The sequence below is a fragment of the Gopherus evgoodei genome, chromosome 7 (genome assembly GCF_007399415.2).
Source record: "Gopherus evgoodei ecotype Sinaloan lineage chromosome 7, rGopEvg1_v1.p, whole genome shotgun sequence".
Taxonomy (NCBI): Eukaryota; Metazoa; Chordata; order Testudines; family Testudinidae; genus Gopherus; species Gopherus evgoodei.
The window spans coordinates 131,571,438-131,597,182 of record NC_044328.1 but is presented as its reverse complement, the minus strand read 5'-3'; the positions used below and the strand labels follow the sequence as shown (position 1 = coordinate 131,597,182).

The following is a 25,745-nucleotide window of genomic DNA, read 5'->3' as shown; positions in this document are numbered from 1 at the left end:
GGCTTACCGCTTCCGTCTGACTTTATGCGGCCACCATACGGGTTCAGAGGCCCGCTTCCGAATTCACCCGAGAGTGGTCAGCACTGCGCGTGCCCGAGATAGGAGAGACAAGGGTGTGGAACCGCGGCACGCGCACAGAAGCGGGCCGCCGGGCGGGCAGGTACCGTAAGCGGTTGCAGGCAGATGGGTGGAACGCGCGGGGAGAATGGAGGGAGGGGTGAGCTGGGGGGCGTACAGGGAGTATTGAAGGGAGGCACAGAGGGAGTATTGGGGGAAGTGCTTATGAGATTAATTTCAATGATCTCTATTATGCAAGAGTTCAGACTAGTTTGTCATGAATTCCATGGAGATTTACATGTAAATCTCTTAGTTTAGAAATTGTATAAATATCAAGAATTGCCTTTCTTTGAATTATTTTTTGAGGTGAGCCCACTCTTTTGACTCCTTCTGGCACAGTAGTTTTTAAGATTTCAAGGGCGAAAATGGATTGAATATTAATTTATATCACGTTTTTTGTAAAATCTAAACAAGTCCTATTTGACATAACACGTGAAGATGAGCAACTGAATATTGCAACATGTGCAAGTGCTTATGTACAAGTGCTAGAAGTCTCTTCAGATCGTATAAATCTTTCGCCTTTTAATAAAGGCATCTTGGTAGAATGGGGATAATCAGTGGGACACGGTAATACAGTAAAAGTTTTTTTAACTGGCTTGCTGGGGGAACAAGGGGTTCTGGTAAATTAAAAATGCCGGTTAACTCAGAAGGAGGGGTTTGGGGTGGGCTTGTACATGGGAGGGGCTGCTGGGCCAGGACGTGGGAGGGAGTTTGGGTCCAGGAAGGGGCTTGGGGCATAGGAGGAGGCTTGAGGGGGCAGATGGTGGGGTGCTACCTCTGGTGACTCCCCATCCCTGCTGCTCCTGGCAGAGGCACGGCCAGGCAGCTCTGCAAGCAGGTACAATCCTGGTCCACAGCCTCCTGAACTATGTACTCTAACTTTGGTTAAAGAACAGCGGATTGCTAGAGTACACCCTGTAGTATGTGTACAGAATTCTATGTACAGAATTCTTGGCCAATAGTTTGGTTATAGTTAAGGCTACGATTTAGTCACGGAGGTCATGGCACACATGGATTCCGTGACTTTACCAGACATCATGATTTCTTCATTTTAGGTTGTCAGCAGCTGGAGCTGGGGCTATACTCCCCTGCCCCGCAGCTTGTGGCGGGGTCTGCAGCTGGGGCTGTGTGCTCCTGTCACACAGCTTGTATGCTTATTTTTAATAAAGGTCATGGACAGGTCACGGACTCCATAAATTTTTGTTTATTGCCCGTGACCTGTCCACGACTCTTACTAAAAATAACTGTGACAAAATCTTAGCCTTGGTTATAATGAACAGGTGATCAGCTTTCCACAGGCTGTCAACACTGTAGCAAAGTGTCTTCTACATTCATTGAACTCACTACCTTCAGTGTTTATGTTGGATCACAATACAGTGGATGGACAGGTGAGCCCTTTCCTCCACTTGAGCCAGTTCCCCGCAGTCCAGCCCTCTGTTTTCACTTAAGGTGGAGAACACAGAGCTCAGCCTACTTGAGCAATGAAACTTGTGACCCTCTAGTTAGTGTTTGCACTGGTGTGAGGAAATAGATTTGAAAAAATCTAACTCTAAGTTAATGAAACAAGGTGTGTTTGTGTGGTAGTTTATCAGCAGTCCCATGCAAAAAGCTTGTATTCATTTCCTAGGGTTTAAAAAAAAAATGCTTAACCAGGAGGCAGTCCTGTGGTGGACAGAAGTGCAGCTTCTGATAGAGAAGGTTTTATCTATATACACCCAGCCTCATCAGTCAGCTAAAAAGAACCCTAAATCCTATTTAACTACCTGTTGCACCAGATCTACTTGGGACCCACTTCCTACCAGGTTTTCTGTAGAGAGTCAATGTTTTTCTAAGATTTCTGTCAACAATGAAAACTAAAATGGCTATGGATAAATTTCAGCCAAAGTCCAATTTAAAAGATTTCCAATTAAAAATTGTAAAGTGAAGCCAAACAAAAATTCAAAAGTCATAGAAATTAATACTGAAATTTCACACTAATAGGGTATCTACTTTTGGATGGGGAGTGGGGAACAATGTATATACCTTTCTAGCCTATTTCAGAAAGCAACCCTTTCTGTGGAGCCATTACTAGCTACTTTGATGATCTTCGTGGTTCATGTCTAGATTTTAGTTTTCCAGATACTTACGTGTGGAGAAATTATGTTGAATACTAAATTTGGCACTCCCACTGTTTTACCTCTGTCCCTTGTGTATTTGTCTTTCCCCACCCCAGTATTTAATTTCTCTTGGGGGAAGGGGGAAGGTGTCTTTTTTCCCCCCTGCACTGATCTTTTTTTGTCTTTCCCTTTTTTCCCTCTGCTTCCCCCCACCTCTGCCCAGGATTAGTAGAAGGAATGGAATAGTGCTAAGTTCAAGTGTGGAAGTGTATAGTAAACAGATCCATAGGTAAATTGCTTCTGTGCTTGAGTGCTGTGCTTCTGTGTGGCAGTTGCTGTTGCTTCCAATTCTGCAAAAGTCCACTACTCAAGGTCCCTTGAGTGAATTAGTAATCAGGAGGCATCATGGCAATATTTATGAAAAGCAGGAAGGCAAAAATATATGGCAGAACTGCCATGCATAAACATTTTGATGAAAACCATGGAAAGTATCCTAGTGCAGCCTAGGTAAGTAATGGTTGTGGAGCCATCATTAGCGTTAATTTATTGATTTTTAACAAGCACATATCTATCTTTTTACAGCCTTATGTAAGTTAGATTTAAGAGGTATGTATTCATGTCCTTTTCATTTGGTGACTCTTCTTCGCTTTATCCTTGCAGTGGTTTTAATCAGTGATTGGATTCAATATTTAGATCTCATGAGGTGTAATGGTACCATATTCTCAGTGTGGTATGGCATGCAATATCGCCATTCGTTTATACCGAGGAGCCAAAGAATGAATTTACATGTAGTGAGGACTTACTGCTCACCAGTACCTAAGAGGCCTGAGACTAAGACTGCAATGGAAATGGCCATGATACTTTTTCATCGGATGACAGAAGTAGGGAAAGTTTTTGGAAGAAACTCCCTCAAAAGAATCTCTACAACAGTCAAAAGTTGGTGGGATAGATATGAAGAGTTCGTTGGTCTTAATGAAGTTCGAGATGCTCAAGGAAAAGTCACAGAGGTAATTCTTTGCATTGTTAACATACAGAGACAATGTGGAAGGCTACAAGTGATGAGTTGTCTTGTTAAAACATAAGTTCTAGCTTTGAAATATAAAGGAAAACTTGACACTTCTCTGTGGCACCCAGGGTTGGGAGGCTTCTCACCAGCACCTGCCATTAGCATGAGGAAGTCTTGTCTATGCTTGCTGTGGTTCAGTTCCCCAATATCACTAGCCTGTGGTTACACAAACACTGCCTTCCAGGGCTCCGCAGGCCCTGCTGTTTCTTTACAGGTTAATGATAGGTACACACCAACCTCCGAGTCTTCCATGTATCCCTCTGGAGTGCCCAGCCCCTGTTCCACTGAATGCTTCCAGAATTAACAGATACCCTACTTCCAAAAGAATAGTACACACCAATTTACTAGTTTCACCTCAGGATCACCACTCTGCTCAACACAGAGTCCTTAAACACATTTTTAATGACAACAAGAAGTTTATTTAATGCCGAGCAAAGAGTCAAGTAATAACAAGTAGATGGAAGTACTGGAAATAAAGGATTACATATAAAAGATAGCTCAGTGGTTTGAGCATTGGCCTGCTAAACTTGGGGTTGTGAGTTCAATCCTTGAGGGGGCCATTTGGAGATTGGTCCTGTTTTGAGCAAGGGGTTGGACTAGATGATCTCCTGAGGTCCCTTCGAACCTTAATAATCTATGATTCTTTGATAATACTCATTCTAGAACCTACTAATGCTCACCAGCATTTTTCAGCCAATATAGGATGTATCCCACTCTGCCGCGCTCTCAGCTTGTCCCCTCAGTAAAACATTCACAGTGTAGGTCTGTACCTATAGTTACAGTTATACTAGTTCAAAAATCCATTGTCTTCACTTGTAAACAGGACTTTTCCTCCTGCTGGTTTATTTCTTCTGTAAATTCCCTCTCAGAATGTAAATGGGTGCCCATTGTGAACCAATACTCAATTTCCATGTAATCAGACATATAGATAAACATCTCTTGCCTGAAGAAACCTGTTTTCTTACCTTCTGGTGACCAGACCAAAGACATAGACCTTAAGAGCATAGTTTTCAGTATATACATGTAACTCCTTACATGTTATCAGTACTTTCACAATTATTATGAAGACGAGTGTGACACAGTCTGTCAGTGAAGACCTCACATGACCCTCTTTGGTGAACTGGCATGTAAATACCAGATCTAGGGGATCCCTGTGAGCTAGGACTCAAGCGATTAACTCAAAAAAATTAATCGCAATTAAAAAAAATAATCACAGTTTTAATCACACTTTTAAACAATAGAATATCAATTGACATTTATTAGCTATTTTGGATGTTTTTCTACATTTTCAAATATATTTATTTTAATTACAACACAATACAAAGTGTACATACTCACTTTATATTATTTTTATTACAAATATTTGCATTGTAAAAATGCTAAACAAAAGAAATAATATTTTTCAGTTTACCTCCTATGAGTACTGTAGTGCAATCTCTTTATCAGGAAAGTGCAACTTACAAATGTAGGTTTTGTTTTTGTTTGTTTGTTACATAATTGCACTCAAAAACAAAACAATGTAAAACTTTAGCCCTACAAGTGCACTCAGTCCTACTTCTTGTGCAGCCAACTGCCAAGAGAAACAAGTTTGTTTACATTTACGGGCAATAATGCTGCCTGGTTCTTATTGACAATGTCACCTGAAAGCGAGAACAGATGTTTGCATGGGACTTTTGTAACCAACATTGCAAGGTATTTACGTGCCAGATATGCTAAACATTTGTATGGCTCTTCATGCTTTGGCTACCATTCCAGAGGACATGCTTCCATGCTGATGACTCTTGTTAAAAAATGTGTTAATTAAATTTGTGACTGAACTCCTTTGGGGAAAATTATATGTCTCCTGCCTCTGTGTTTTACCCACATTCTACAATATATTTCATGTTATAGCAATCTCGGATGATGACCCAGCACGTTGTTCATTTTAAGAACACTTTCACTGCAGATTTGGCAAAACACAAAGAGGGTACCAGTGTGAGATTTCTAAAGATAGCTACAGCACTTGACCCAAGAGTTATGAACCTGAAGTGCCTTCCAAAATCTGAGAGGGACAGGATGTGGCACATGCTCTCAGAAGTCTTAAAAGAGCAGCACACTGATGCGGAAACTACAGAACCACCAAAAGAGAAAATCAACCTTCTGCTGGTGGCATCTGACTCAGATAATGAAAATGAACGTACATCGATCTGCACTGCTTTGGATCATTATCGAGCAGAACCCGTCATCTGTATGGACGCATGTCGTCTGGAATGGTGATTGAAGCATGAAGGGCAATTTAGTATCGAGGTTCCCTGCAGAACTGGCAGCCCAGGGTCTATCCCCACTCACCCCTGGGAAGTCCCCTATGCCTCTCTGCTCCACTATCACCAGTTCATGCTGCTGCTGCTTTTCCTGCAGCTCTTTCTCGGGCTCTTGCTGTCTCTCACGGTCCTCTCACTCTCTTGGACTCAGCTCCGACCCCATCCATCTGCGATCCCCTGATGGGGAACCCGATTGTGAAGACCTCCATCTGGTTGGGGACCAGACTCTTGGGGATGCCTGGCTACCACTTCAACCACTCCCAGATCCTCTTGTAGCCCAATCAGGAATCTGCTCCTTAGAGTGGTCTTCGTCCTTCAGCTGAACGATTAACTGTGCCTTGGTGAACGTCCCAATGCGTAACCCTCTCTTTTTGCACAAGATTACAATGTCCTCCTTGAGGAGATGGTGATAGGCCATCATTTCACTGTTCCCAAGTTGCTTTGGACTCACAGGCCTGTGTGCTCTTAGCTCCCCCATGGTTTCCAGGAAGAACCCCTAGTGTGCCAGCCCTTCTCGAGGTCACCACCTCTTTGCCAGAGTCGAGCTGGAGACTCCTCTGCCCCTGGGACCGCTCGCTGCAATCCCCAGGGAAACCCTATTACTGCAAATGTCCTTCTCGCTGGTCAGACACTCCCAGGGATTAAATCGCCCCCTGAGCCATCCCTCTCTGAGCCTTCAGCACGCCTATTCCTCGTTATCCCCCCTTCGTTTTACTGCTCCCCAGTCACTTACTGCAAGAAGCACCATCCATGGGGTGCAGTCCATCCCACTGTTGCCACCAGTTGTCACGGAGTCCCTGGGCGATGCTCTGGAACTGCTCCCTACAAAGCCAGTCAGGACTCTGGTGAAGTGTCCTCTCTGTGAGCAGACTGTCTTCAGGGCAAGAAGCTCACATGGCTTCACCTTCCTGGGTCTGACCTTGGAGCATTCAGCATCCTCTGCCCTTCCATGTGCTTCCAACAGCAAGTCCGCCCAGGCAGGGTCCTGGGGAAGCCAGAGTGTCCTGCACCCCAACTTCGCAGTCAGACGTGTTTCTTAGGTTTATTAGATGACAGGAACACGGTCTAAAACAGAGCTTGTAGGTACAGAGAACAGGACCCCTCAGCCGGTCCATTTTGGGGGGCAGTGAGCCAGATAACCACATCTGCACTCACTCCATGTCCCCAGCCAACCCCAGACTGAAAAGCTCTCCAGCCCCTCCTCCTTTGAGCTTTATCTCTTTTCCAGGCCAGGAGGTTACCTGATCTCTTTATTCTCCAACACCTTCAGCTGGCACCTTTGTAGAGAAGGAGCCCAGGTCATTAGTTGCCAGGAGACAGAGTATTGGCCATTTTCTGTCCAGCCAGCATCACATCTGCCCTCGAGGGCTCTGCAACAATCACACCCCCTTCTCCCATCACCTAAATACTTAAGAACTGCATAGGGGAAACTGAGGCACCTACATAGTATTCAGAGAAAACATGAACATTCACACAACAGTGCCATGCAAATGCCTGTTCTCACTTTCAGGTGACATGAACAAGAAACGGGCAGCATTATCTCCTGCAAAGGTAAACAAACTTGTTTGTCTGAGCGATTGTCTGAACAAGAAGTAGAACTGAGTGGACTTGTAGGCTCTAACATTTTACGTTTTATTTTTGAATGCAGGTTTTTTTGTACATAATTCTACATTTGTAAGTTCATCTTTCATGATCAAGAGATTGCACTACAGTGCTTGTATTAAGTGAATTGAAAAATACTACTTTTTATTTTTACAGTGCAAATATTTATAATAAAAAATAAAGTGATCACTGAACACTTTGTATTCGCGCAGTTAATTTTTTAAATTATGTAACAGCCCTACTGTAAACCTTATTCATCCCTGTATCCCCTGCTAGTTGACACCAAGGTCCCTGGGTCACAAAGACTGTGGATACAGTACTTAGTTCGCCAGTAGAAAGGAGAGTCCTTCACTGAACTTTGGAAAAAGAGCAACTGTATATCTTCTTTGCTGGAAATGAACTGAGGAATGAATTAATATTATGAATGTGTTCAAACCTAGTAGCTCGTCTTCTGGACTTTGTTAACTGAGAAATCTCCCTTCTCCAAATTCACATCTATGAAGTCAGCAATTTAGACCTAGTTAGTGATAAATGGGAACTTGTTTGCATTCCCTCTTTTCAGGCTGAAAAAGTGTTTATGGTAGCTCGAGGGATCGTACGAGAAGCTCGTGAGAGCATAGAAGCCCATCAAATCAAACTGAAGGAAGTTCGCGATCGTTTGGATCGAGTATCCCGGGAAGACACCCAGTACTTAGAACTGGCTACCCTGGAACACAGATTGCTGCAGGTAAGGGATATGCCAAGAGTTGGAGCTTGGGGACAGTGGGTCCCTTGTTTTTACCTCCACTGATCATTATTGCAAATAGCCAATACTATTTCTAAAACTGAAACCTAAATTAATCTCTAGTGCCATTGTCTTGGGATGAATTTGGTACTCTACACGTTAGAGAGATGGATCATATAGGTTAGGGTTGGAATACACTAGTAAAGCTGTGTAAGAAAACCCAAGATTAAGTGAACATTGAGAATAAATTTTCTGCCTAAGGAGGCAGGAATAGTTGGGACAATGTTCCCTGTAAAGCTGGAATTCAATAAGAAAGTCTAGAACTGAATAATTTTTAAAGGCAGAATTTAGTTCATGAGCAGCTACTCTGCTTGACAGGACTGGCTGTAGGTAAAATAATATCTGCATGGCCCCATACATCTTCCTCCCCACTTACGACATTGTCCATTCCCACCTGGGTGTCCATGATAACCACACCTGCTGCCGCCTGTCTGATTGCAGAACTCCTTAATCTTATTAAAGGTTGTGCACACTCAAAAATAAGTGGCACTTCTACTTGGATCAGAATGCCACTAGGTGGAGCTGACATGCAGCTTTCCAAGCAATGATGTGAGAAGGTCTTCTGCCAGTTCTGTTACCAGAGTTCAAAAGGACAAGAGAAAGAATTAAGGATAGCACTCTAGCTGATGGGTTAGGTCAGTGTGTTATGAGATCCCTGGAAGAATAGGACCTCGTGACTGCATACATTACATAGGGCTAAAGTTGTCACCACTGTCTAGGTCAAGGCTAAGATATAGTTTGTTGTTATCCCTGTTGTACAAGTGGTAAAGTAGAGGCTCTGAGAGAGTGACTCATAGAGGGTTTCACAGGAAGCTGATATCAGAACCAGTCTCATGATTTCCAAGTTTATGTCTCATCCGTTAAGACCAAAGAGTCTGCTGAGTAAGTATTTTAACTCTTATGTCTCTATTTTCTGCATGTGTACTATGTGGCATCATACTGGATGCTGCTGCAGTACCGACCCTACCCTTGTCACTGTACGCATTTTCCTCCTCAGTGAATGCATTCACACACACAATCTTAATGGTCTGACAGTTAATCATCTTTTATATTGTGAGATTGTTTACTACCTACCTCCTTAATCAACACATTAGTGGGATACACAGTTAAGGCAAGATCTGTGAAGTAGCTAAATTCTGGGCTGCACTCAGCCTAGAGTTGGCGGCCAGGGCTGCGTAGCGAGAGCCAGGGGGGTCAGTACCCGCTGCCCCACGGTCAGAGTCCGGGGGCACGTGGCCAGGTTCCTTAGGTCCCGCCCCTGGAGCCTGCTGCTCAACCCCCTTCCCCCCGATGTGGATCAAGAACTCAACTTGCTCCTGCAGCGTTGTGCCCCATCTCTCTCCAGAGGCACTTCAGGGCAGTGGAGCGCATCCAGGAGCAACAAGGAGGAAATGGGAGGGGCCGATGCTTTGCCCCCCACCCAGGAGGCTGTTATGGCTGCACAAAAAGCCCCTGCTGGCCGCATTAGAGAAACCTTGCTCTAGTGGAACTCCTAAGGCAGGGGTTCTCAAACTGGGGGTTGGGGCCCCTCAACGGGTTGCCAGGTTATTACCTGGGGGGTCATGAGCTATCAACCTCCACCCCAAATCCCTCTTTGCCTCCAGCATTTATAGTGGTGTTAAATATATAAAAATGTTTTTAATTTATTAAGGGAGTAGCACTTAGAGGCTTGCTATGTGAAAGGGCTCACCAGTACAAAAGTTTGAGAACCACTGTCCTAAGGTTTGTGAAACAGTTTTCTGGAAGTGTCTCATGTTCCGGAAATGTCTTGATAAGTAATTGAAGATCATGGCATTTGCATGCACTTGTTGGGGCCCGGATGTAGGTGGCCAGCTCTAGTGGTTGGAGCACAAGTTGGAGTTGGGCATCAGGTCAAGGATCGGAATCAGGGTCAGAGCCAGAATCTGGTTTGGGGAATCAAGCCAAGAGTTGGAGCCAAAGTTGGAGACTAGAGGCATGGAACCAGGAACAGGTCAGGAAAGCAGGAATAAAGAGCAAAGGAGGGAAACCGGATTCAGGAGTGAGGTAAGAAGGCAGGGTCTGATATAGCAGCCAGGTAGAGCCCAGTTGTGGAGACAATTTCCTGTGCCTCTCTTTGCTCAGGGCTTTCTTTTTAAATCCAATCAGAGGTCCTGGTGTTCCTACAATCAGGACTCAGAGGAGCCTCCTGATGTAGCTTCAGGTTTCATCGTCTCTTTGGTCAATCAGTTAGTAGTGAGCTGCTGGGTGGGAGCTGGGAGCTGACAGCCAACTGGGAACCCAACAGACCCGGTTCAAGACCCATGGTGTCATGACAGTACCATCTCCCCTAGGGATATCCTAGTGGTGGGGGGTGCTGGACCACCATTTCTCCGTGGTTTTTGTGGAACACCTAGAGTAGAGGCATAAATGTTTTCTGCCAGTTCCCATGTACACGCCTTTGAGCCATACCCTTCCCAGTTGAATAGGTACCAGAGTTTGTCCTACTTAAACTTGGAATCGAGGACCTCATCAGTGATGTACTCTTCGTGGCCTTGCACGCATACCAGTGGAGGAGGTGATTCCTCCCACTGAGGGAAGGGGGTTTCTATATATGTTTTCACATTGAAACATGGAATAGCAGATGGATCCCAAGGGTTGAGGCAGATGGAGCTCAAAGGTGACTGAGATGATTTGTCATCAGATTCGATAGGGACCCAGGAATTAGGAATTTAGTTTGCAAGAAGGTCTGTCTGTACAGAGATGTTTTGTTGAGAGCTATACCTTATCCCATATTGAATAAGGGGGACTTGGTTGACTGTGCTGGTCTGCATGCCTTTTATAATCCAGTTGTGCTTTTTCAAGATGGCCCTTCAGTCTCTCCTGAGTCTGATGGATCTGTTGAATCCAATCTGATGCTGCTGGATTGGATGAGGGTACAGGTAATTTTGGGTGGAACTTGTAGTTTTCAAAGAAAGGGCTCTGACCTGTGGAAGCATGTTCTGCATATGGTAATAGTGAGGATCAGTCATTCAAATGGTAGTTGGTGTAGCATCATAGATACTGTTCCAAGATTTGGTTTACGTTCTCTGTTTGACCATTGGTCTGAGGATGTTATGCAGAAGAGAGGCATATATGGACCCACAGAATTTGCAGTGCCTCCCACGAGAACCAAAAGATGAATTGCATCCCTCAATGAGAGATAACGTTATTGGGAAGACCATGGATATGGACAAACATGGGTTATCCATAGCTGGACTGCTTCTTTGGATACAGGGAACAAAATGGGCCATTTTTGTAAGATGGTCTGTAACTGTGAGGATGATCATAAATCCACTGGACCCTGGCAGTTCTATAATAAAATCTAATGCAATAGTTGCTGAAGCCCTTGTTGTGATTTCCAAGAGTTGAAGGAAACCAAAGGGTTTACCATGTGGTGTCTTGGCAGAAGCACACATGTTGCAGGAATCAACAAACAGCTATGTTGTAGAATATTTTTGGAGCCACCACAAGAAACAGGATACCAAACATGGGGTTTTAAGGTGCCCCAGATGTTCCACTAGCAGGAAGTCATGGCATACTTTTAGTGCCTCCACATGTGGGGGACCAAGGGGAATGTAGATATGACCTTTCAGGAACATGACTCTCTCCTGAGTGTCATGTGGTTCTTTGTTTAGTGTGGCTAACTTCTCAGAAGGTATTCTCAAAACAGAGGCAGAATGGATTATAGAAAATAAATCCTGTGGGGTGGCAGCATTCAGGAGATTATGGGGTTTAAGTATGTGAGATATTTCCTGGCTCAGACCCTTTTGACTGGTATAATATTCTCCCTTTTGGATAAGGTAGCAGCTTTGCCATTTCTAAGTCTTTACCAGGACGATAGGAGATAAAGAAGTTGAACCATGAAAAAGACATCCCCTCAAGGGGATGATGCCATTCTTTGAAGGCTTTTTTGATTACTAGAAGTGCTTTGTCCAGGATTTTGCATTTCTTCTCTGTAAGGTTGAGTTTCTGGGAATAATAAGCACAGGGATATAAAGTGTGCTCTGCCCCTTGTCTTTGTGAGAGTACTGCTTCAGTCACCATACTAGAGGTGTCTGCTTCTGCAACAAACAACTGCATGGTGTCCAGGTGAGCCAGTATAGGAGCAGTAGTAAAGGCTAGCCTTAATTGTTTGAAAGCAGTTTGGACCTCATGAGGCCAATGGAACTAAATGTTCTTGTGGAGTAGGGCTGTGAGAGTTGTGATTTTGCTTTGAGATGTTTGGGATGAACTGATGATAAAAGTTGGAAAAGCCTAAAAAGAGCATTGCAGGTCATGTACATTTTGAGGCACAACCCAAGTGCAAGCACCTGTACCTTGCACAGATTCATCTTGGTTCTTTCAGGAGACAGGATGAAACGCAGGAACTCTATAGTGGTTTGGTTAAAAACAAATTTTTCTGATTTAGCATGAAGGCCATATTGACATCGTCTCTCTAAAATGTTGTGACATGGAAATTATGCTGTTCTAAGTTGTCAGAAAAAATGAGTACATTGTCGAGAGACACTACAACATATTTCAAGTATCGGAGGGGTAGCCGTGTTAGTCTGGATCTGTAAAAGCAGCAGAAAGTCCTGTGGAACCTTATAGACTAACAGAAGTTTTGGAGCATGAGTGGGTGAATACATGCATCCGACGAAGTGGGTATTCACCCACGAAAACTCATGCTCCAAAACTTCTGTTAGTCTATAAGGTGCCACAGGACTCTTTGCTGTTTTTACAACATATTTGTTTGTTATATCCTGTAACACATTACTGAAGAAATGTTAGAAAATGCCCCAAGCGTTTGTTAGACCAAATGGCATTACTGAATACTTGAAGTGGCATAACAGAGCCTAAATGCTGTTTTCCATTCATTTCCCACTGCAATACACATGAGGCTGTAGGCCCCTGAAGGCCTAGCTTTGAAAATGTTCAGGCAGTCCCCATGTGATCTAGCAACTTGGGAATTAGGGGCAGCAGTATTGATTCCTGATAGTGATTTGATTCAAGGTTTGGTAATTTAGGCAGAGCGAGAGGTTCAGTGCTTTGGGTTCTGACATAGCATAGATTAGCTCAAATGAGACCTGCACTGCTGGTTGCAAATCTATTGGGTAATCACAAGTATAGGATATTAATTGATAAACTGTATCATAATGTGTATACACAAGGGAGCAGAATTAAGACTGTGCAGACAATCTTAACTCTGACTTTTTCTGACTTTAGTGTTTTTTGGTACAGTCTTATTGTTTGTTTGGTGGAGTCATATGAAAATGTGGGGTTTCGGAGAGGAAACAGCAGCATATGAAGCTGGAGGCCCTTATGTGAAAACACTTTACTCGGTGTAGACTTTCTAACAGTCTGCATGAAAGGGACTGCAAGATTATGGAATGACACAGAAGAAAAAACACTTATAATCAGCCAAGTCTCGACCTCAAGGGTTAATGCTTGTAACAACCCCTCGCACCCCCTCACCGCCGCAAAAAAGTAAAATAATGTAATATAATCGGAAAGTTAACAATAAAACTCCCCAGGTAAGAGATTCAGCAAAGTCTTTCTAGCCCTGGGGATGGAACCCTCCCTTTTTTAAGGTATTCTCTTGCCTCTGCCTCTCAAGCAAGCCATATTTATAGTCTTCCCTTCTCAGCCCCTGTGTAAAGAGAAGGGGAAGTTGGGTGAAAGTTAACTTCTGATTTACTGATAATATTTTGCATCCCATTACACAGATGCATAAATCTTAATAATAGTAAAGCTATTAGAGTTGCTTTATCTGTGTAAAGAGTAGTATTTATTTATTTTTGTAGGCTATGCTTGTTCGTGTGATGCTTGTCTATGCTTGTGCTGTTAGAGGTCAATTGCCAGATCTAAAAGTATCTGTATCACTTGGGCTGGAAATATGTCATGACAATTTAAAGACAAAGTTTGCTCTCTTTTCCTGTCTGCCAGCACATAGATGGACACTGCTCAACCTATTTTCCTCTTGTCCTCCTCTCTGCCCTGGCTGCTAGGAAGGGGCTTTCTACCCTCCTTTACACAGCCTTGGCTGCTGGGACATTGGATTGGTGGGGTTGAGGATGGAGAAGGAGACAAAGGGAGTATCAAGGAGACTTGAGTCGCAAAGCATAGTGCATAAAAGAGGAAATATAAGAAGACAGAAGTATAGCTGTGAAGATTCTTAAAGGCCAACACAAAGAATGTGAATTGATGTGGTAAAACATAGGGCATCAATGAAGTATCTTGACGTAGGGAAGATACTTTTGGAGGCTTTCCACTCTTTCCTCCATTTCCCTCCATCCTGTGACAAGGGAAGTGGGTATCTCTGTAGCTTTCTCCTTGTTCATATGTAACCCAGCTCCACTTCTCCATCTCTTTATGTGGTGTGGGAATTACAACCCTAAGAGCATCCCAGTGCCAGAGGGGAAGGAACTCACTGGTGTCAGGTAAGGAGTGACCAATTCAATGTACTCCAACTCACTATGCTTATAATGTGTATCTAAAAGTAGTCATGTAAAATATATCATTGGATAATTAATAACTCAGTCATTAATATTCTTGCATGGTGCATGCCCAGGGATGTATAAACAATTATAAATAAGTGCTGGAATTATATTCTTAAAATGTGTTTGGCAAGCAGTGCATAAACACAGGCTGCCTTAGACAAAGGAATATGTATTTGCTTCTCTATCCAGCCCAGTCATCAGGCAGAGACAATGAAGGTCTAATTACAAATTAGGTAAACAAAGATATCAAACTAACAAGTGGGGGAGGAGACAGCATGGCATCTAAACTGCAGCAGGAGAGAGTTTCTTGGTCTGAGTTTTACTTTTAAAAGAATACATTGCAAGGGTTTACTGGTCTATAAAGACAGAATGAATGAATCCTAAGTGAAAGGCAATTGAATCAATTGCTTGTGTACAATATTACTCTATTATAAAACTGTATCAAATAAGGTCTTTTCTGGAAGCTAACGACACGCTGGTGATTTATGTTGTTGTGAATTATCTGCATTAACACTACATAAGGAGTTATGAATACCCATTAATAATATGCTTTACAGTCTTTGACCAAGCCAAGGAGGAAACAGTTCCCTCCCATATAGGAGGGAAGCACCTATCTCCCTGTCTCCAATGAGATTAAGCAAGGTGTGACAAAAACAATGGAAGACCCATTTACATAGAAATCAGTACAGTGATGGGAAGTCCATAGGAAGGGAAGAACAGCATGAGGTCATCCTGCTTCTTGAAACAAGGTCAACGAACTTTGGAAGATATAAGCAAGGACAGAAGCCGTCTTTGGCATCCATCACTAGACAGACACACACACGGGAGAAGAACTCTTGCAAGCGGAGCCTGGTCTACACTGGGGAGGGGAGGGGAGGGTTGATCTAAGATACATGATTTCAGCTACGAGAATAGCGTAGCTGAAGTTGACATATCTTAGATAGACTTACCTCCTGTCATTATGGCACAGGATCGATGGCCGCGGCTCCCACGTCGACTCTGCTTCTGTCTCTCACCCTGGTGGAGTTCCGGAGTCGACGGGGAGCGTGTTCCGGGATCGATTTATCGCATCTAGATGAGACGCGATAAATCAATCCCCAATGGATCGATCGCTACCTGCCGATCGGCGGGTAGTGTGGACATACCCTAAGAAAGTTGAGTCCTTCAGCCAAAGGAGAGGGCGGGAGGGATTGAAGTCTCTGGAAACTGCATATAGGTGAGACACCTGCATAGGCAAAGATATTTCCTAGATTGACAAGGAAAATCAGTCCTTTGTGCTTCTGTGGAAGGTTCTGACTAAGAGAGTTATCAGTGGCTGGGGGGAAAAAGATTGGTAAGAAATCTACTTTGAACAAAAACTGTATTTTACATCTTAGCCACCCACTAGAAGGCATATTCTGTTTTGTTTTACTTGTAACATTTTTTATATTCATTCCTTATACTTGAACTCACTTTATCCTATGTATATTTTGTTAATACATTTGTTTTATTTTTATTTTATTGTGTTTGAAGGGAAGGGTGTATTTACCACAGTTAAGATAATAAGCTGTAATGTGCTTTTCATAGAATCATAAGACTGGAAGGGACCTTGCTCAAAAGTACAGTCCCCTGTGTTTTGTTTCTTTAAAAAAGCAACACACATTATTATTTCTTCTGAAGTGCCCAGGAGAGGGCTGGACACTTCAAGGCACATAGTTTTGTGGAAATTCAGGACTGGAAGTATGTTGGGGTCACCTTGCTGGCTGGAAGCCAGAGTGGGGTTGTGGGTCACGGTGAACCAGGACTGGCTGCATAGCACACAGATACTCATGGTGTAAACTGCATATTTGTTGCTTATTGTGAGCATCCCAGGCAGAGAACTATAGCAGCTAAAGATTGTGAGGCACTCAGAGTTATAGGGTGAGAGGTGATACAACCGCTCACTGGTGGTCTGGATTGCATCTTGAACCCTGTGACAGGGATATATTAACAGTTCTCTATACATGCTCTCACTCTTGCACTCGGAGAGAAGGATCATGGACAAAGTGAAGAAATGGGTCTTGGCAGCTCCAGTGCTCTCAAGTCTTCATGCTGAGTTTAGACCAGGGGTCTCAAACACGCAGCGGCGTGCACCTGCCCCCCCGCCCTGCCTTCTTCCAGGCCAGAGGTGGGCAAACTACACCTACAGGATTGCCCCCCTCAATCCCCATGCCTCTCCGTGAAGCGGCTGATATCACGTCCCTGTGTCCGGCGGGGGCGGAAGTAGAGGGCGCCATGTGTTGCCCTGGCTTCTAGGCACGCACACACCCCCGCAGCTCCCATTGGCTGGGAACGGGAAACTGCGGCCAATGGGAGCTTCGGGGGAGGTACCTGGAGGTACAGCAAGCAGTGCGTGGAGCTGTGTCTCCCTCTTCTCCAGGGGCCTCAGGGACATGGTTCCAGCTACTTTGCAGAGCGAGGCCAGGGCCGGGGCCGGCAGCCTGCCCTGGCCCTGGTGTGTGCCGCTGCCACCCCAGAGCCCGAAGCCCTCCTGCACCCTGCCCAACTCCCTGCCCTGAGCCCCCTGCTGCACCCCACACCCCACACCCCAACCCCAACCCCGTGCCCTGAGCCCCCTGTCTGCACCCCAACCCACTGCTGCACCCCAACTCCCTGCCCAAACCCCCTGCCTGCACCCCAACCCCCTGCTGCACCCCAACCCCCTTCCCTGAGCCCCCTGCCTGCACCTCAACCCCCTGCCCAGAGCCCCCTGCTGCATCCCACACTCCTTCTGCACCCCAGTCCCCTGCCCTGACCCCCCTGACTGCACCCCAACCCCCTGCTGCACCTCAGCTCCCTGCCCTGAGCCCCTGCCACACCCCTCATGCTCCCTCTGGGAGCAGGGAGGGGGCGGAGTTGGGGTGGGGACTTCGGGGAAGGTGTTGGAATGAGAGCAGGGAAGGAGTGGGAAGAGGCGGGGCCTCATGGAAGAGGTGGAGTGGGGGCAGGGCTAGGGGCAGTGGGGGGGGGTGTCAGTGATGCGGCCCTCGGGCCAATGAACTAGCCCTCATGTGGCCCTCGTGGTCATTTGAGTTTGAGACCCCTGGTTTAGACCATCTATACTTCGCTTGATGCTCAGGGAGAAGAATAGGAAAAGAAAATGAGGAAACCAAGAACAGACTCAGGAGAGGAATATAGTGATGCCTAGAGAAGGGAGAGAAGAGGAGGAGGATACACCTGATAACACCGTTTAAAAAAAGCAGTCAGCTACATTGGAGAAGAGAACCAAGAGAGGACAGAGTCACAGAAGCCAGAGGCTTCAGTGAGAAAGGGGAGATTCACTGTGTGGAAAGGAGTCAAGGAGAATAATTAGGGAAGAGATATCCTTGGTTGCAGCACTCTTTGCTGCAATTAGGGAAGAGAGATTCTTGGTTGTATTGAGCAGATTGTGTGATGCTCCTCAGGGATATCCAGGTTTCTGAGGCACCCCACCACCACCTGCCCTTAGCATGAGGCAGACATGTCTTTGCCTGCTGTGAATCAGCTCCCTGAATCCACCAGCTTCTGGCAACACAAGCACTACTTTCCAGACCATTGCAGGTCTCACTGTCTGTATAGATAGTGATGGGCACACACCTATGAGTCCTTGGAGCATTCCCTGCTGCACCCAACCTCTGACCCATGGAATACTCACAAAATTACCAGGCCCAATGTTCTCAAAGGAACAGAACAGACCAGCTTGTAAGATTCAGCTCTCGACTGCCACCTTGTGGAAACACCACAGAACTTAGATATATTTGTAATGAAAACAAAAATACGTTTATTGTCAAAGATTCTAGTAATAGTGAGTAAGAATATTGAGAACACATGGTTACATATGAGACAAAATTTTAACACTTTCTAGAGACTAAATTTAAACAGGTTAACTTCCTGTTTGCAGTGTTGTTGTAGCTGTATGGGTATGAGATATGAGAGAGACAAAGTAGGGAAGTGAATATCTTTAATTGGGCCAACTTCTGTTGGTGGAAGTTACAAGCTTTTGAGCTATGCAGAGATCGTCGGGTCTGCAGAATGAAGCAGAGTGGCCGGAGATTAACCTCCTGGCTAAAGGAGTTTTATCTCACCCAAAGTTCTCTTCAGTTGTTTTCAACCTAGGGTAGCTGAGATCTCTTATTCATTTTTATACTTCCTCAGTGAAAGGTTCTTGGGAGTCTTCTCTGCCCCCAAATATAGTTAAGAAAACTTTTGAAGTGTGCCCACCAGAAAGGGTTTTCCCCCCTGTCATGGTATAATTCCCCACTCTGAACCTTAGCGTCCAAAAGATGGGGTACCAGCATGAATTCCTCTAAGCTCAATTACCAGCTTAGAACCTGTAGCGCTGCCACTAACCAGGAATTCCAGTGCCTGGTACACTCTGGTCCCCCCAAAACCTTGCCCGGGGACCCCCAAGACCCAGACCCTCTGGATCTTAACACAAGGAAAGTAAACCCTTTCCCTCACCGTTGCCTCTCCCAGGCTTCCCCTCCCTGGGTTACCCTGGAAGATCACTGTGATTCAAATTCCTTGAATCTTAAAACAGAGAGGAAAATGCACCTTCCCCCCTCCTTCTCTCTTCCCCTCCCCGATTCTCCCTGAGAGAGAAAGTAATCCTAACACAGAGAGAAATTAACCTTTCTCTCCCCCTTCCCTCCTTTCTCCCCATCAATTCCCTGGTGGATCCAGACCCAGTCCCCTGGGGTCTCACCAGAATAAAAAAACAATCAGGTCCTTAAACAAGAAACTTTTAATTAAAGAGAGAAAAACAGTAAAAATTATCTTTGTAAATTTAAAATGGAATAGGTACAGGGTCTTTCAGCTATAGACACTGGGAATATCCTCCCAGCCTAAGTATACAAGTACAAATTAAAATCTTTTCAGCAAAATACCAATTTGAACACCTGTCAGCCAGATACACATTTGCAAATAAAGAAAACAACCATAAGCCTAACTCGCCTTATCTACCTAGTACTCACTATTCTGACTTTATAAGAGCCTATATCAGAAAGATTGGAGAGAAACCTGGTTGCACGTCTGGTCCCTCTGAGCCCCCAGAGTGAATAACCACCAAAATCTAACAGCACACACAAAAACTTCCCTCCCTCAAGATTCGAAAGTATCCTGTCCCCTGATTGGTCCTCTGGTCAGGTGACAGCCAGGCTCAATGAACTTAACCCTTTACAGGCAAAAGAGATATGAAGTACTTCTGTTCTATTAACTCTTACTTATCTGTTTATGACACCCCCTTCCTGCTTTTCTCTTCCTTTAGATTTTTTTTTTCTCTGAAGGCCTCACAATCGTTCATCTGCATTCAGCTCAGACTGGTGGTAAGAAGCCCATTCTGAATGAGGCAATACTCAGTTTAGTTGTGAACATATAGATGAGTAAACATCTGTCATCTGACAGAAAACCAGTTTTCACCTGCGCTGGTGACCAATACCTACAGACTTTTAAAGAACATATTTTCAGTATGTATACATAACACCTTACTTTGTATTTGTATATACATTTTGATGACCAGAGTGACACAGCCCTCACACAATACTCTCTGGTGAACTAAAATGTATACAGCAGACCCATGTGAGGCCTGTAACCCCTCTGCACCTACTTGTCAATTGGCATTAAGAAGTTCTTGGGTCACAGGCAGTGATAATTACTTTATTAGGGTCTGTTTTAGTGGAATGGAGGGGATCTAGGAGACAGTTGTAAAAGCTGAGGCATCAGAAATGCATAGTATGCTCAAGTTTCAATATGAAATCTGGTTAAATTACTAACTTTATTTGGAGTTTATAGGATAGGCATTAGAGCTTTATTTAGACTTGGAAGAATTTTAAGTGTGTGTGCGTATATATGTGTGTGCGCGCGTGCACACACACACAAAAGCTATGAATTAAAAGTTATTTAGGTTGCAAAGTCACTGAAATACACCTCTACCTTGATATAACACTGTCCTTGAGAGCCAAAAAATCTTACTGTGTTATAGGTGAAATCGTGTTATAGTGAACTTGCTTTGATCCATCGGAGTGCGCAGCTCTGCCTCCCGGAGCACTGCTTTACCGTGTTATATCCAAATTCGTGTTATATCGGGTGGTGTTATATCGAGGTAGGAAATGCTATATTTAAGTTTGTCTTTGCCAACCTATATGTGCCCCCTTGTGCATATGCACAATGATACAGTCTTTAGTTATATGATCACGTACTATTTTTCCATAGGACTCTTGCTTTATTCTCTTGGGGACAGGGATAGCTCACTGGTTTGAGCATTGGCCTGCTAAACCCAGGGTTGTGAGTTCAATCCTTGAGGGGGCCATTTAGGGATCTGGGGCAAAAATTGGTCCTGCTAGTGAAGGCAGGGGGCTGGACTCAATGACCTTTCAAGGTCCCTTCCAGTTCTAGGAGATTGGTATATCTCCAATTATTATCTTTTATTCAATGCACATCATGGATGGTGCTCAGGGAATCTTCATTCAGTGTGTGGTCCCATACTTCACATGTAATCTTAAAAGAATCTTAAGGTTGAAAAGCCAAGCACTCAAAAGTTAGGAAATATTATAATCAAGGTTACTTCTTCCCCCGTTTGTATGTGCATTATGGTAGAGACTTCAGCTATGTCATTCTGCATCTTGGCAGGGGGTTAGACCTCACTGATTGAGAATGATCTGGATCACTTAGTAAAATGGGCACAAGCAAACATTATGCATTTTAATATGTCTAAATGTAAATATATACGTCTAAGAACAAAGAATGTAGGCCATACTTACAGGGTGGAGGACTCTATCCTGGTAAACTGTGACTCTGAAAAAGATTTGGGGTTCATGGTGGCTAATAAGCTGAACATGAGCTCCGAGTGCAAAGCTGTGGCCAAAAGAGCTAATGTGATCCTGGGGTGCATAATGGAGGAATCTCAAGCAGGAATAGAAAGGTTATTTTACATCTGTATGTGGCTTTGGTGTGACCACTGCTGGAATACTGTGTCCAGTTCTGGTGCCCACAGTTCAAGAAGGATGTTGATAAATTAGAGAGCGTTCAGAGGAGAGTCATGAGAGAGATTAAAGGATTAGAAAACATGCCTTACAGTGATAGACTCAAGGAGCTTAATCTATTTATCTTAACAAAAAGAGAAGGTTAAGGGGTGACTTGATTGTCTATAAGAACATACATAGGGAACAAGTATTTGATTGTCTATAAGAACATACATAGGGAACAAATATTTAATAATGGGCTCTTCAATCTAGCAGAGAAAGCTATAACATGATCCAGTGGCTGGAAATTAAAGCTAGACAAATTCAGACTAGAAATAAGGCATACATTTTGAATGGTGAGAGTAATTAACTAATGGAACAATTTACCAAGGATGGTTGATGGATTCTTCATCACGGACAATTTTTAAAACAAGATGTGATTTTTTTTAAAAGATCTGCTGTAAGAATTACTTTGTTGAAGTTCTCTGGCCTGTGCTGTATAGAATATCAGACTAGATTATCATAATGGTCTCTTCTGGGATTAAAATTTATGAATCTATGTAAAAGAAGCAGAGTAGAAGAAAGTTTGCAGATTCTTGTTTGAGAAGCAAACACACGGGTGGTTGAAGCTAGCATTGTAAGTGGGCTACAGGGTAAAGCAGTAAGAGAACAGCAGTGGATAAATACTGAGGGACAGAGCTGTGAAGGGCTTGCTGATGAGGAGAAAACATTGGAACTTGATATAATGGAAGAGGGGAAGCCAATGGAGTGATTCAAAGGGAGATTAAGTAATTGTAGTCAGTGAAGATCAAGGAAGATGATCAATTAGCTGTGTTTTGTTTGGGTCAGATAATGTAGATGAGTCAGTTTGAGTCAGACAATTTATAATGGAAGGCCAGAGAGGAAGCAATTTTGGTAATCCAGATTTGGGAGATGAGGGTCTGGACAAGTTTTAGCAATGTAAAAAAACGAAGAGAATGGACTCTCAAAATATTCTGGTCAAGATACAGACCAAGCCTGGGTGTTGTGTGAGAGAGGACTCTTAGGTTATGGTACTATTTGACAGCAAAAGATGATGGTGTCAGTGCTGACAGAATGAAGGTAAGGAGATAGAATTTTGGAGCAAAGCGCAGTGCACGCAGCCACATTATTTTCAAATTGCCTGAGACATCCATGAGGTGTCATCAGAGGAACAGACTGAGATGCAGGATTGCATGGAGGCAGACGTCAAAAGTGGAAAAGTAGATTTGAGAGTCATTGGTGTAAAGATGGTAATTTAAAGCAATGGAAACACATAAGATGATCCACAGTTAGATTGTAAAGGGAGAAGAGGAGGATACCAAGGACAGACCTATATGTGACAAATCTCTGCACAGCAAAGCATAAAGTGTAATTCTTGGTCATCATTTTTAGTCTTTAATTTTCACTGGAAATTACATCTCAGATTGTTATAACTAGATTTGACTAAGGAAATCTGACACTAAAATAAGACATTTCTGAGATAGAAATGATTCCAGGACACAGCTGAGGTATATTAAATTCCACTATAGTTCTGTGCATAGAGGAAAACTTATGTATACACCAAACCAAGTATTTAATTTGTAGATGTAGACTTCAGTGTGATTTTATAATTGCACATCACATCTTCAATATGTCGTGTTTTTTGCAGGAAGAGAAGAGGTACCGAACTACCTATTTAAGTGCAGAGGAATCCGAGCGGGAAAAATTCTCTCTCTTCTCTGCAGCTGTGAGGGAAAGCCATGAAAAAGAGAGAACAAGAGCAGAAAAAACAAAGAACTGGTCCATTATTGGTTCTGTACTGGGAGCTATTATCGGTGTCCTTGGTTCCACCTATATCAACCGAGTAAGGCTGCAAGAATTAAAAGCCTTAGTTCTTGAAGCACAGAAGGGACCGATAAGCTTACAGGAGGCCATCAAAGAACAGGCGTCCCACCACTACATACAACAGAAGGATCTCAGTGACCTCATTGTGACCCTGAGGAACATGTTGGAAGCTGGGACTGAGACAGAAGGCACAAGTGCATCATTAAAAACAGACCCTCTTTTAGTTTCCTTAAAAGAACATCTAAACTACTCTAAACAAGTCAGTTCCTGCATGGGGAGTTTACAACAGCAGCTTAGCACCCTGGAAGAAAGTTTAGGACAAATTACTGCTGAGGTACAAAATGTTAAACATGCAGTTCATTCTAGACCTGTGGAAAGAGTGGTGCTTGGCTCTTCAGCTGAGGTAAAAGGCCAGGCCTTAGCCACGCAGGATGTGATTCTAGAATTGTGTGATGCAGAGCGGAGACTGGAAACACAAATCAAGAGAAATTCAGTCTTCAGCACTGCACTAACATGCACTGTGTTTGCTGTTACTCTTCCTGTGCTATACCTTTTATTGAAAGGAAATTAGTCTCCAGTGGCGAGAAACATAATTTACTAGGTTAATAAAATTACATTTGCACCCTAAACACTGGGAGTTAGTACCAGTCAAAAAATCTGTATTAACAGTTTCTAATCTTGCTTTCTCCTTGATTCATAGAAATGGAAAATACATTTGAACATTTAGTCCTTCCCCCCTCGGCAAGCTTACTTTTTGCAGTATTTTTTTTCCCCTCTAGTGATTTGTACAGTCGAGTTTAAATACCTCAACCAATGAGAGTTCCACAACTTCATTTTGGTAGATTCTTCTGCCATAGTCTTTTCTAGTTTATTCTGCAGTCTTGTAGAGCTTACTCTGAGAGACTGTTCCTCATGTTCAGTTTTGTTTTTTTTTAACTTTTCATTATTTGTGTTTATATTCTTTGGCTTCCATATATAATTCTCCCCCATTCAAGCTTATTACTTATCCTATTGATTTTTCAATTTGTCCATACCCAAAACTCTGCTGGACAATTTACCAAACAAATAAAAATGTCTACCATGAAGATTATCTAAATTTTTAAATAGGGTACAGTGAGTGGAAGTGACAAACAATAGGGATGGGATGTCTAAGGAAGGATGAAGGTTACAGTAGTATGATCTTGTGATTACCCATTCAAGGTGTGTGTACAGCTTGAGGATGCAATTAAAATATTTTTGGTAACTTACTGACTCACTTTTATTACTAATTTATATAGTGCCTCAAAAGTATGCTTGATGCTTTAGCTGCCTAATTATAGACTGCTCCCAGACCCAAAGAGTTTAGAACCTAAATAGATGACAGATAACTAAATGCAGATTGTGAAGAACTTCAAAAAGATCTCACAAAACTAAGTCATTGGGCAACAAAATGGCAAATGAATTTTAATGTGGATAAATGTAAAGTAATGCACATTGGAAAAAATAACCCCAACTATACATACAATATGATGGGGGCTAATTGAGCTACAACAAGTCAGGAAAAAGATCGTGGAGTCATCGTGGATAGTTTTCTGAAGATGTCCACGCAGTGCGCAGAGGCGGTCAAAAAAGCAAACAGGATGTTAGGAATCATTAAAAAGGGGATAGAGAATAAGACTGAGAATATATTATTGCCCTTATATAAATCCATGGTATGCCCACATCTCGAATACTGTGTACAGATGTGGTCTCCTCACCTCAAAAAAGATATTTTAGCACTAGAAAAGGTTCAGAAAAGGGCAACTAAAATGATTAGGGGTTTGGAGAGGGTCCCATCTGAGGAAAGATTAAAGAGGCTAGATCTCTTCAGCTTGGAAAAGAGGAGATTAAGGGGAGATATGATAGAGGTATATAAAATCATGAGTGATGTTGAGAAAGTGGATAAGGAAAAGTTATTTACTTATTCCCATAATACAAGAACTAGGGGTCACCAAATGAAATTAATGGGCAGCAGGTTTAAAACAAATAAAAGGAAGTTCTTCTTCACACAGCGCACAGTCAACTTGTGGAACTCCTTACCTGAGGAGGTTGTGAAGGCTAGGACTATAACAGTGTTTAAAAGAGAACTGGATAAATTCATGGTGGTGAAGTCCATAAATAGCTATTAGCCAGGATGGGTAAAGAATGGTATCCCTAGCCTCTGTTTGTCAGAGGATAGAGATGGATGGCAGGAGAGAGATCACTTATGTTCTTCTGATGAGAGGACAGGTGCAGATATACAAATGTGATTGAGATGTCTGGCACATGACTGTTGCATCCCCTTTTGCTGATTCAAGTCTATCCCATGCTTTCCCTGCAGCCCTTATCCATCACTCGCTACCCTAGAACAGGTCTACACTATAAAGTTTTGCTGGCATTGCTTTGTCAGTCAGGGGTCTGGGAAAAACAAAACAAAACACACTCTTGGTAACATTGCTATGCTGGCAAATCCCCTAGTGTAGACACAGCTATGGAGACAGAA

General features: G+C 43.4%; 1 protein-coding gene across 3 annotated transcripts; it reads left to right on the top strand.

Moving 5' to 3' along the window:
* Positions 1–8: 8 nt before the first annotated feature.
* On the top strand, positions 9–24,492 carry CCDC51 (coiled-coil domain containing 51). Of its 3 annotated transcripts, none has more exons than XM_030569236.1 (5): positions 9–160; positions 2,874–3,220; positions 7,744–7,908; positions 14,344–14,384; positions 23,070–23,155. In XM_030569236.1, the coding sequence occupies exons 2-5, from the start codon at positions 2,912–2,914 to the stop codon at positions 23,098–23,100; spliced, it is 546 nt and encodes a 181-aa protein (XP_030425096.1). In that variant the 5' UTR covers positions 9–160; positions 2,874–2,911; the 3' UTR covers positions 23,101–23,155. The 3 variants fall into 3 exon arrangements, with proteins under 3 accessions (XP_030425096.1, XP_030425095.1, XP_030425094.1); XM_030569235.1 differs by lacking the exon at positions 23,070–23,155 and adding an exon at positions 19,708–20,328; XM_030569234.1 differs by lacking the exon at positions 14,344–14,384 and having other exon boundaries at positions 23,070–24,492.
* The last annotated feature ends 1,253 nt before the right edge of the window (positions 24,493–25,745 follow it).

What these genes read in the sequence shown, in the direction of transcription:
- CCDC51 (XM_030569234.1), top strand. Translation starts at nt 2,912, where the DNA reads ATGAGGTGTAATGGTACCATATTCTCAGTGTGGTATGGCATGCAATAT. An exon ending in CTCAAGGAAAAGTCACAGAG is followed by an intron (nt 3,221 to 7,743) that starts GTAATTCTTTGC and finishes CCCTCTTTTCAG; the next exon opens with GCTGAAAAAGTGTTTATGGT. An exon ending in TGGAACACAGATTGCTGCAG is followed by an intron (nt 7,909 to 23,069) that starts GTAAGGGATATG and finishes TGTTTTTTGCAG; the next exon opens with GAAGAGAAGAGGTACCGAAC.